General features: G+C 35.1%; 1 protein-coding gene across 1 annotated transcript; it reads left to right on the top strand.

The window, feature by feature from the left end:
• Window positions 1–219: 219 nt before the first annotated feature.
• LOC113873109 (kinesin-like protein KIN-5B) lies at window positions 220–11,304 on the top strand. Its single transcript, XM_027511090.1, has 24 exons — window positions 220–496; window positions 636–823; window positions 940–1,069; window positions 1,175–1,330; window positions 1,422–1,762; window positions 1,846–1,984; window positions 2,473–2,570; window positions 2,666–2,822; window positions 2,915–2,984; window positions 3,067–3,143; window positions 3,354–3,407; window positions 3,497–3,577; window positions 8,093–8,204; window positions 8,293–8,379; window positions 8,571–8,746; window positions 8,838–8,999; window positions 9,144–9,251; window positions 9,342–9,500; window positions 9,581–9,664; window positions 9,778–9,983; window positions 10,174–10,275; window positions 10,377–10,486; window positions 10,580–10,731; window positions 10,881–11,304. Exons 2-24 carry the CDS (start codon window positions 648–650, stop codon window positions 11,073–11,075), a joined length of 3,132 nt encoding a protein of 1,043 aa, XP_027366891.1. The 5' UTR covers window positions 220–496; window positions 636–647; the 3' UTR covers window positions 11,076–11,304.
• Window positions 11,305–12,039: the final 735 nt, after the last annotated feature.

Raw genomic sequence — 12,039 nt, 5'->3', positions numbered from 1 at the left:
ATATTTTATAAGTTTAATGTCATTTACAATTTTCGAATATAACTTACACTTTATGCATCGTATCAATTAATTTTATATCTTTATTATATTTAACACTTAAATCCTTGAAAAGCATTTCTCGTATTATATTATATAAACATGTATAATTTATATACACATGTATGTACGTATATTTAATACTTAAATCCTTGAAATGTAGAAGCATGTACAGAACTAACCATCGTGAAAGATATTAGAAATTTTGAAAAGTTTGAATTTTGGGTCCGTGGCGCTGTTGAGGGAAGATCTATGTCATAACGGCTATCCGTGCCTACATATATAGTCTCGTCTCAAGTAGCCGTTGGCAATTGGCAAAGCAACGCTTCATTCATTCCCTTCTCTTTTCTCTTTTTCAAATTCGCTTCAGAAACAGCGTGGCCAAATTAAAATCACCGTAAAAGCAGAACCACAAACGGATCCCTTTTCAAACCACTCTTTTCTCAGATTCTCCGATCAAGTATGCTCGAACCTTAATTTCACAGACAACTAATCTCCGTTTCGAATACGAACTTAGGATTATTATTATTATTATCATTTTTATTTACTTTTTTTTTTTTTTTTTAAATTTGGGTTCAAAATTCAACTGATGTTTGCAGAGGTAGAAAACAATGTCAATGACGCCGGATCAGTCTAAGAAAGTAGGATCGGGTATGGCGGCGTCTCCGTCGCCGTTTCTAACACCTCGCCCGGAAAGACGCCGTCCCGATTCAAGAGGTTCCGATTGGAACTCGAATCGTCATGACAAGGATAAAGAGACTAACGTTCAAGTTTTGCTTCGATGCAGGTCCTTACTCTTTCAATTTCACTTCATGCCTAAAAGTTCACACTTCTATTCTACAGCATATGAGCTATTATTTACTATTAAAATTTATTCATTATTTTTTAAATGATAAATTTCAGGCCGTTAAGTGATGATGAACAAAGGTCGAATGTTCCAAAGGTTGTGTCATGTAATGAAAATAAAAGGGAAGTAACTGTTATGCAGACTCTAGCTAACAAGCAAGTAGATAGGGTTTTCACCTTTGACAAGGTATGGTTATTTGTTACTACTTTTCAACCCCTTTTAAGGCTATGTCATTATTTCCATCATCATTCACAAATTAGGAGTGATGATATTAAATCTACATTTCTTAAGGTTTTTGGGCCTAAAGCACAGCAAAGATCAATATATGAACAAGCCATAGCCCCAATTGTGAATGAAGTTCTTGATGGTTTCAATTGTACTGTATTCGCTTATGGTCAGACAGGAACTGGTAAAACTTATACTATGGAGGGTGGGATGAGAAATAAGGTATATTATATGTATACATTTTGTCAAACAACTCCACATTTCCTTAAACACATTGTAGCAGTGTGTGTTTTCTGATCACTGTAATTTACAGGGTGGTGATTTACCTGCGGAAGCTGGTGTCATTCCAAGAGCAGTTCGTCAAATTTTTGATATTTTGGAAGCACAGAATGCTGACTATAGCATGAAAGTAACGTTCCTTGAGCTATATAATGAAGAAATAACTGATTTATTGTCACCTGAGGACAATTCTTCCAGGCCTGTAGAAGAAAAACAGAAGAAACCTATAACCCTTATGGAAGATGGAAAGGGTTGTGTGTTTGTGAGGGGACTTGAAGAGGAATCAGTATACAGTGTAAATGAAATTTATACTCTGTTAGAACGAGGAGCATCAAAGAGGCGCACTGCAGATACATTGCTTAACAAGAGAAGCAGGTCTTTTCCTTTTACTGAAGTTGTTGAAATTCATAATGTTAATTGAAGCTATGTTTTGCTTAACGAATTTTGTTTTGGTGCAGTCGTTCGCATTCAGTTTTCACCATTACTGTGTATGTGAAAGAAACAGTAATAGGTGATGAGGAGTTAATTAAATGTGGCAAGCTTAATCTTGTTGATTTGGCAGGATCAGAAAATATATTGCGTTCAGGAGCACGCGAGGTAAAAGCCAAATTTCCACTTGACTCTATTTTAAATTGTGTGGATGGCTGTTTGCAATTAGAGAAATTTAAATATATCCCGTTAAACTGAATGTGCAGTCATATGGTTATTTGTCTTTTGGCCAGCAACATAAATTGCATTGTAATCAAATAGCAAACTAGATAGATACATCTTATTCTGAGTTTGAAATTAATTAGTTTAAGTAATGCTTGCAACTCAGATTAAGAGCAATCTGAAAGTAGAAGAGGCATAATATAGGTAAAATATGTTTTAGCTGTAAAGTTAGGAGTGTTTAGTTTTAGTTTCCAGGTATAACTTGTTTTATCCTGACTTTTAATTTTCATGATACTTTTTGTCTTTCTTTTTTGTGGACTGGATATCCAATATACGAAGACTACATGGGTCCATTTTGGACTTGCATTAAGTTTGCAACAATGTTGCATGCATTGATAATCAAAATATAACCATGTTAAGTAATAAAATTACAGGGCCGGGCTAGAGAAGCAGGGGAGATAAACAAGAGCTTACTGACCCTGGGACGTGTCATAAATGCGCTCGTGGAACATTCCGCTCATGTGCCTTACAGGTTCTCTATAACGTCATTTTCAATTATCATTGTTTATTTTGAATTTGAAGATACATGCCTGAATATGCATGCCATTTGGTTGTCTGTTGTCTCAGAGACAGTAAGCTTACAAGGATTTTGCGAGACTCCTTAGGAGGGAAAACAAAAACATGCATAATTGCTACTATTTCCCCATCTTCTTATTGTTTGGAAGAAACACTGAGTACACTAGATTATGCTAGTCGTGCAAAAAGCATAAAGAATAAGCCCGAGGTCAGTTACCAATGCTATTGTCCCTTACAATTCTTCTAATTGCATTTTTTTCTGCTCCTTTGTAGTGACATAAGCTCGTGTTTTCTTTATAGGCAAACCAAAAAGTTTCAAAGGCTGTTTTGTTGAAGGACTTGTACATGCAAATTGAGCAGATGAAAGAAGGTACATTCACCCATATTTTAAGTTCTGGAAAATAGAGATGATCACATATCACATCTTTGTCATCACACCATATTGAATGCAGATGTTCGAGCAGCAAGGGAGAAGAATGGTGTATATATTTCTCATGAAAGATTTGCCAAGGAAGAAGCCGAAAAGAAGGTCATATGTTTGTTTTCAGAATATACAGAATGTAAAAATAATAGTATTAGGAAATTTACTAAGAACCATTTCACATCATCCAGAGAAAGAAAAACCTCGGTTTCATTCTTCAGTTAAATGGGCTGAAATTGAGAATCGATGGTATGTTCTATCATGACACACTGGTTTCAACTTCCCTACCGTAATATTTCTTATAACTTCTTCTTTCAGGCAAGGATTGAGAAGATAGAGCAACTAGAGAATGACCTCGGTCTTAGTGAGAAAGTATTTCCTAACTTTTCTTTGGTTGACATTTCTGTTATTTTGTGTGGGAACTTTGTCCCTAAATTTATTTCTTCCTATTTATTTTGCAGCAAGTGGACAAGTTCCGTGAGCTTTATTTAACAGAGCAAGAACAGAAACTGGATTTAGAAAGTGAGCTTAAAGATTGCAAGGTGCGTTTTATATGTGTTGTTGTTAACATATAATAAGAGTAGAAGGATAAAAATGTTTTGCGGAGAATACTTCGATATTATTCACTTGTTCGTTTTAAATAGAGCTAGAGTCAAACATACAAAATAAAATATCCCTTATTTTTAGGCACGACTAACAATAATTCAATTTGATAAACAGAAACAATAATTCAATGACTAAGTCTTAAATAACAGAAAATTAAAATTTAAAAATTGGATAAAACAACCACGTGTGCAGTTGTTGCAGACATATTTTCAACAAATCTCCTCCTTGCCTCAATAACACCTAATTTGTTTCTCAAAGCTTCAAATCTAGATTTTGGAAGGGCTTTTGTTAAAACATCTGCACTTTGATCTTCAGTTCTGCAATAAAGAAGTTTGACTTCACCTTCTCTTTGTACTTCTCTTAAGAAAAATAGCTTAATCTTAAAATGCTTGGTCTTGCAATAAAAAATAGGATTATTTGAAATAAAAATAGCTACTTAATTATCAACAAAAATCTGTGTTGGCTCTTTTTGCTCCATATGTAGATCAACAAGTATATGCCTTAGCCAAATAGCTTGATTCACAGCTGCAGTGGCTGCCACATATTCTGCCTCAGCTGTGCTTTGAGCCACTATATCTTGTTTTTTGGAACTCCATGAAAACATACCCGAACCAAAGCTGAAACAGTAACCTGTTGTACTTTTCATGTCATCATTTGAACCAGCCCAATCACTATCAGAATATCCTTAAAACTGAAAATTTTGAGAGTGAGTGAACTTGATGCCATAATTTATAGTTCCCTTGACATATCTCACAATCCGTTTGGCAGCTTGAAGATGGACCTCACTAGCACAATGCATAAATCTTGAAAGCACACTTACTACAAACATGATATCAGGTCTAACATGATATCAGGTCTAGTTGCACTAAGATACATTAGGCAACCAATTATACTTATACTTCTATAATGATATTCATCTACCTTATCGGCTCCATCATCTTTGCTGAATTTTTCTTTCTGGTTCATTGGTGTATCAATGCTTTTGCAGTCCTCCATGCAGAACTTCAGTATTTCTTTTGCATATTTGTTTTGACATAGAAAAACTCCATCTTTTTCTTGCTTCACCTCCATTCCCAAAAAAAAGGACATTAAACCAAGATCTGTCATCTCAAACATTTGAAGCATTTTAGCTTTGAACTCCATCATTAGTTTTTCATTAGTGCCTGTCACAAAGAGGTCATTAACATAAATAGAAACTATAATTAAATCACCTCCTGCCATTTTCACATATAATGTAGCTTCATTTGGACTTTTAATAAATCCAAGTTTTTTAAGATAATCATCAATTCTTTCATACCAAGCCCTTGGAGCTTGTTTAAGACCATACAAGGCTTTCTTTAGCTTGTAAACCTTATCTTTTTGTTCCTTAACTTGAAATCCCTCTGGCTACTCCACAAATATCTCCTCTTGCAAATAACCATTTAAAAATGCAGATTTTACATCTAAATGGTAAATTTTCCAACCTTTGTGTGCAGTCAAAGCAAGCAGCATTCTGATTGTATCGAGACGTGCAACGGGAGCAAACGTTTCTGAAAAATCCACTCCAAACACTTGAGCATAACCTTTTACCACCAACCTGGCCTTGTGTTTATTTATAGGGTTTAGGGTTTAGGGTTTAGTTCTATAAACCCATTTGACTCATTTGACTCTTATGGGTTGTTTGTGTTGAGGTCGATCTACTAGCTCCCAAGTGTCATTTTTTTCAATCATCTTAAGTTCTTCCTTCATAGCATTAATCCACTTCTCATCCTTTTCAGCTTCTTCAAATTCAGCAGGTTCTAAGACAGCCACATTACACTTTTAATAAATCTCGGATAAAGATCTTGTACCTCTGACAGGAATTTCATCAACTTCATCATCAAGGAGTTGTGGAGTTTCTAGAAGTTGCTTTCTTACTGGCTTCTCCCAACTCCACTGTTGATCTTCCATGAACTTTACATCTCTACTCACAAGAATTTTTTCATTTTGTGGTTGGAAAATTCTGTAAGCTTTAGCCGTGTTACTATATCCAATGAAAACTTCGGGTTCAGCCTTTTTGTCAAGTTTGTCCCTTTTAACCTGTGGAACATAAGAAAAACAAACACAACCAAAAATTCTCAAATTTTGTAAATCTGGTTTGTACCCAAACCAACCTTCAAATGGAGTTCTTTTGTTCAAAACTCTACTTGGCAGCAGCCTATTCAGCAAAAATACAGCAGTGCTTGCTGCCTCTGCCCACAGCTTCTTTGGCAAATCTTTCTCATGTAACATGCACCTTGTCATCTCCATGATGCTTCTATTTTTTCTCACACTTACACTATTTTGTTGTGGGTTGTATGGTACTGTAAGTTGGTGCTCAATGCCAGCTTCTTCACAAAATTTATCAAAAACGTCATTTGTATATTCTTTTCCATTGTCAGACCTTATTATTTGTAATCTGCAACCACTTTGATTTTTCACAAATGCTTTATATTTCCAGAAAATATTGGCAACCTCAGTCTTGGATTTAAAAAAATAAATCCAACAGTATCTAGTATAATCATCAATAAAAGTAATATAATATTTATTACCATTTAAAGACAATACTCTCTGAGGTCCCCCAACATCTGTATGAACAAGTTGTAGTCTTTGAGTTGCTCTCCAAGTGATTTGAGGAAATGGTTTTCTGACTAGTTTACCAAGTTGGCAAGCCACACAATCTACCAACTTGTCTTCAAGCATCGAGACACCTTTCACCAAGACATGTTTCTGCATGTATAACAGTCCTGCAAGATGAAAATGTCCAAGTCTTTTGTGCCATAGATCAGCATCGGTGGTTGTGCTTGAAAAAGCTATTTGCTCATCCTCCATCAGATTTAGAGCATAGCTCTTAGATCTCATTTTCACTCTAAATACATCTTTGCCTTTTGTGTCTTTGATCAAGCACCAGTTATTTTCAAATATGACTTTGAAGCCCTTTTCCACAAGTTGTGCAACACTAAGCAAATTTTGGTCAATGTTAGGCACATATAAAACATCAGAGATATACTTCAAACCTGTCAAGCTTTCAATAGCGATGGTCCCTTTCCCTTTAACTGAGATGAAATCACCATTTCCAATTTTTACTTTGGAAATGGTGGTTTTGTCAAGCTCTTTAAACAGCTTTTCGTCGTGGGTCATGTGGTTTGTGCAGCCGCTGTCTATTAACCATGAGTCACTAGAACAGTTGATTGTAGTGAAATATGTTGCAACAAAGAGTTGCTCATCTTCTTGCTCCTCCAAGGTGACATTTGCCTCTTTTGATTTAGACTTGCAGACTCGCTCTACATGTCCCAAATCACCACATTCTCTACACTTGATATCTGGCCTCCACCAACATCTTTCTTTTGGATGATTTGTCTTTTTGCAATGTGGACAAGGGGAAAAGTTCTCACCTTGCTGTTCGTTGAAACCTTCTAGCTTTTTGTTCTTCCATTTGTTGTTGTTTTTGCCACCTTTTGAATTTTGTGCTTTTACATGAAAAGCACCTTGTACCGTCTCATCTTGTCTCATCATTCTTCTTTGCTCCTGGGCCTGTAAAGCATTTACCAATTCTCCCAAGGTGATGGTTGACATGTCTTTTGACTCCTCCAATGCTGATATCTTTGATTCATATTTTTCTGGTACAGTAACTAGAATTTTTTGAACTATTTTTTCATCAAGAAAGTCTTTCCCGAGAAGCTACACTTTATTTGCTATATTCATCAGTCGATCAACATAATTTTTAATTGTTTCTGTCTCCTTCATGCTCTGCATCTCGAATTCTCTAGCTAAGTTAAGCATTTGCATGCCTTTGGTTCTTTCACAACCATAATATTGTTCCATAATATTGTTTCTTGAGATAATCCCAAATCTCTTTGGCAGATTTGAAATTCATAATTCTTGTAAAAATGATTTTTGACACAGCAGAAAAAAGGCAATTTTTTGCCTTTGCCTTTTTTGTCTTTCTCTCCTTGTGGTACTTCATTTGAGCCACAGTTGGATTGTCAGGCAATATAGGAACATCATAATCTTCTTCTACTGCCTCCCAAAGATCCAATGCTTCAAGATGACAGATCATCCTTGCAGCCCATAACTCATATTCCTCACCATCAAAAATTGGCGGTGAACCTACTGTGTATGTATTATCCTCCATTGGTGTTTCTCTCAACTCATAGATCCCTCAAAGATAAAGGCTCTTGATACCAATTCGTTTTAAATAGAGATAGAGTCAAACATACAAAATAAAATATCCCTTATTTTTAGGCACGACTAACAATAATTCAATCTGATAAACAGAAATAAAAACTCCTAATGACTAGGTCTTAAATAACAGAAAATTAAAATTTAAAAATTGGATAAAACAGCCACGTGTGCAGTTGTTGCAGGCATATTTTCAACAATATGCAATGCAAATAAAAGCTTCATAATTTATCCTTGAAAAATATTTTTCTCAAGTTAAATTACTCTTATAGGTGAATTTAGAAAAAACCACCAACATCTTGCATGATCTCCAAGAGAATTACAAGCTACTAGTTTCAACCCTGAAGGAGAAGGAATGCACCATTTCCAAGCTTCTGAAATCAGGTAACTACTAAATGATGGTTTATGCTGGCAGATTTATGCTGTTTTTATTCAATTCACTGTTGATTTGCTTTACTTTGTGTGGGAACAGAAAATGCCTTGATTGAGCGTGCAAAGGAAATGTGTACTGATCTGCAGAATGCATCAAATGATATTAATTTACTGTCCTCAACGTTAGGTATGGTTCGTTGTTCCAGTTCCAGATTTAAAATCCTTTAAAAATATGTTTTGGCAGGAATTTTTTTTCCTTATGTTAAATCGCAAGATTTCATCAGGAAAGTAGGAGAAAGAAAATGATGTGTTAGACAGTGGACATCCTAAATGTTTTATTTTTCTTCTCTGAGGTATTGTTAATAATTATTCTTGTAGATCACAAAGAAAGGATGGAGGCAGAAAATCAAAAAACAATATTGAATTTTGGATCTCTCTTAAATGAGAGCTTAAAGGACTTGCATACGACCATTATGGGATCTATTTCTCAGCAGCAGAAACAACTTAGAAACATAGAAGATCATGTCAGCTCCTATCTTGCCAGAAAAAGTGATGTAAGACAAGTGAAGAAATCTTGTTTCATTTACTAGTAATGCTTGCTTACATGGTCCACTCATCATATGGATTATGATAATCTTTTTTCAGTCTGCACAAGCTCTAGAATCAAGGATAAATAAAATGACCGGGATTTTTACTATGGGAGTAGACACCCTGAAAGATCTAGCAAATACATTGCACTTGAAAGCTTCGTCTGATATGGAACAGATACAATCTGAAGTTTCATCACAAACATTGGCTGTTGAGAATGTAATAAGTGAAGAAATTTTAGTTGTTTCTTTTTTATTTTTATGTTTCATTGACGACATTTTCAGTTCAGCGAATGCAAGAAATGTTTTTCTAAAAAACTGTTATTTCGATCCTCCAATGTTGATAATGTTGCGCCCCTTACAGTTTCTTGCAACTGCTGTTCTTGAAGCCAAGGATGTAATATGTAACATCCATAATTCCCTTGATGAGCAAAAACAGCTGCTAGCATTCTCCCTCCAACAACAAGAGGAAGTATGTTCTACTTACTTGTAACTGTTGTCCATTTGTAATATTTGAGCAATAGTTTAATCGTGCAAGTATAATCCTCGCGCATCAATGTAGGGATTACAACGAAGTTTGGCTTCAGCACGAGTAGTTTCAGAGGCAGCTGTGAACTTCTTCGATGACATTCATCTACGTTCTTCGAGAGTCACAAAAATTCTTGAAGAAACTCAAAATGAGAGGTTCCAGCAATTAGCTAACTTTGAGAAGAAGTTCAGGGTACGCAGACATTGATCTACTTATACCCTGATCTTAAAGCAGACTCATGGTTGATTTTTTTCTCCATTAACCTGAAACAGGAAGAGGTTGAGAGAGAGGAGGGGCAAGCCTTAGAGAAAATTGCAGCGATTTTGGCAGCCTTGACATCTAAGAGAACTGCTATGGTCCGTCGGCTGACTTCGTTGTTCTATCTGTTTCGTTTTCTTGCTGCTGTTGTACACTAATGCATATTGTATTTAGTATATACTAACTGAATTCGGAAAAATATGTATTTTAGGTCTCAGAGGCATCAAGAACTATGCAACACACGAGCATGCAACAGACTGAGAGATTGCAGCTAGAGATGCTCAACATGCAGCAAGTTTCAAAAGATGCTACTAAGGAAGTTAATGAATATGTCGAGAATTGGAATAGTCATTTTGTGGAACAAATATTCTCAGCCAACGATATTAAAGCTACCATGGAGAATTGCCTCCTGGAGTGGTGAGTTTTTACTTGTTCTGTTCTATTCTTTTCGTCTAATGTTTTCCCCTTCACACATGTGCATGATTAGGAGATAGTAGAGAGACAGAAAGTATTTTTACATAACATTGAAGTACAAAATATTGAATTTATTTAATATTGATTTGTTCAGCCTTCTTCTTTGCTTATAAATTCTTACAATGCTATGCAGCTCAAAGACAGTGGACCTTTCTAGGAAGCAGTGGGAAAGTGCCCACTTGTCCTTCAACAGTCTCCACAAGAACAATCTTGCGAAGATAGAATCTTCAGTAAAGTAAGTGTTGCTAGTTAGTGTCACAGACTAGAGTTGTTCTTAATGGGAGAGAATCAGCAGTGAAGTTAAGAATGGTTTTAACTTTTATTGATGGGTAACAGGGAGAACATCTTGAAAAATCATGCTCTGAATCAAGAATTTGTGTCTGCATCATTATCTATGGATTCAGATTATGATGCAGTAACACGCAACTTGCTGGCAGATGTAAATGGTAAATTAAAGTTCTCAGATTATTCCCCGTCTTTAATATTTTCTATCATTTCTTTGTCTTTAATTTGACTGAGCCAAAACAAAATATGTCCAGGTGCACTGATGCTGGACCATGAGAATAAGAAGGAAATTGATTCCATGAGTACAAGGTGGTTGGAGCTACTTAACTCGTTACAAGATAAACATAGTGAAGATATATCTAACATCCATGTTCAGGCAGAAAAGTGCCTCGTTAGAGACTACTTGGTACATTTTTTTTTACGTTGTTGAGTTTTTGGATGATGAATACACACCTTTCAAATAAATGGAAAATAAAAAACAACATATTTATGAAAAGCTTGCTACATATTTTTATTATCTTGTGCTTAAAAGCTTGTTCTGTTGTTTATGAAAAGGTTGACCAGAATGCAAGTTTAGCATCTCAGAAAAAAATCATCTCAGTTCCTAGCCCTGCATCCATTGAGGAGATGAGGACACAGATTACAGAAGACAATTCCACTGAGAACAGATTAAAATTGATACAAGTGGAAAGCAAAATCCCGCGTCTAGCAGCATCTCCAAATCGAACTCCTTTTGCAGATGTGAATTGACTATAATTTCAGAAAGTTGGAGTATGAAAGTATGAAACTTCTTCACAACGCTCATCACTTGATGAGCACCGCTCTTGGTATTGATTTTAGGTATCAGACGCCAGAGACGAGTGTAAAAATCTATTTGAATTTTTTATGTGCATGCAGTGTGATCTGCACGCAAACTGTTTGTAGTTTGTATTTCTCCATTTTTCTTGAGTCCTTATCAATGCATTAGATTATTCTATTTTGAAAATGCGCTGTTTGAATTTTTCCAAGTGCTTGAAGCTGTCGTGTGCCGCAATGCAATTACGATTTTTAAACTTGAAAACGAATTCGTGCACTGAATGTTGTAAATTAATGGATTTTTTTTTCTTATTTTAAGAATATTTTAATGCATAAAATACAAATTGTGAATGTAAATTAATGGGTTTTTTCTTATTTTAAAATTCGTAAAATTTTGGTGTGAAAACCGCTCGTATTTAGACTCATACTCAAATGCATTATTTTTTTTCTCTGACTTCGTGTGAAGAAATTTCACTTGTATTTTCTTCTAGACTATTTCGTTTTCTTTTTTCTTCTAGACTTTTGTATTGTGAACAGTTTTTTGCAATACTACTAAAATTGCAACTAGCACCGCAACCGCAATTTAAAAAGCACGGAAAAAGTTATATTGAACACCAAACTTGTACACTTCACCGCAGTCCGCGTTGAACGAAGAGGGAAAGTTGCTCACCATCTGTTCTCTCCCTCTCATATTAAGATAGTAAATATTTTTTAAGAAATTATTAATTACACAAGTTATGAGTAATACATACATTATCATTATTTTAATACCTAAAATTATAAACTGATATTTAGCAAAAAAAAATCTCTGATAATTTATTATATGAAAAATATTTTTTCGACCACGAAGTGAAAGAAAAAGTGAAGGCCAACGACATATCCTTCGTTATTATTTTAAAACAAATTTTGCTTTAAAAAT

This window comes from Abrus precatorius, unplaced genomic scaffold, assembly GCF_003935025.1.
Source record: "Abrus precatorius isolate BTA unplaced genomic scaffold, Abrus_2018 Scaffold7, whole genome shotgun sequence".
NCBI lineage: Eukaryota > Viridiplantae > Streptophyta > Magnoliopsida > Fabales > Fabaceae > Abrus > Abrus precatorius.
Note: the sequence above shows the minus strand (reverse complement) of the source record. Positions and strands in the feature narration are given on the sequence as shown.

What these genes read in the sequence shown, in the direction of transcription:
- LOC113873109 (XM_027511090.1), top strand. Translation starts at nt 648, where the DNA reads ATGTCAATGACGCCGGATCAGTCTAAGAAAGTAGGATCGGGTATGGCG. An exon ending in GGGTTTTCACCTTTGACAAG is followed by an intron (nt 1,070 to 1,174) that starts GTATGGTTATTT and finishes ACATTTCTTAAG; the next exon opens with GTTTTTGGGCCTAAAGCACA. An exon ending in GCATAAAGAATAAGCCCGAG is followed by an intron (nt 2,823 to 2,914) that starts GTCAGTTACCAA and finishes TTTTCTTTATAG; the next exon opens with GCAAACCAAAAAGTTTCAAA.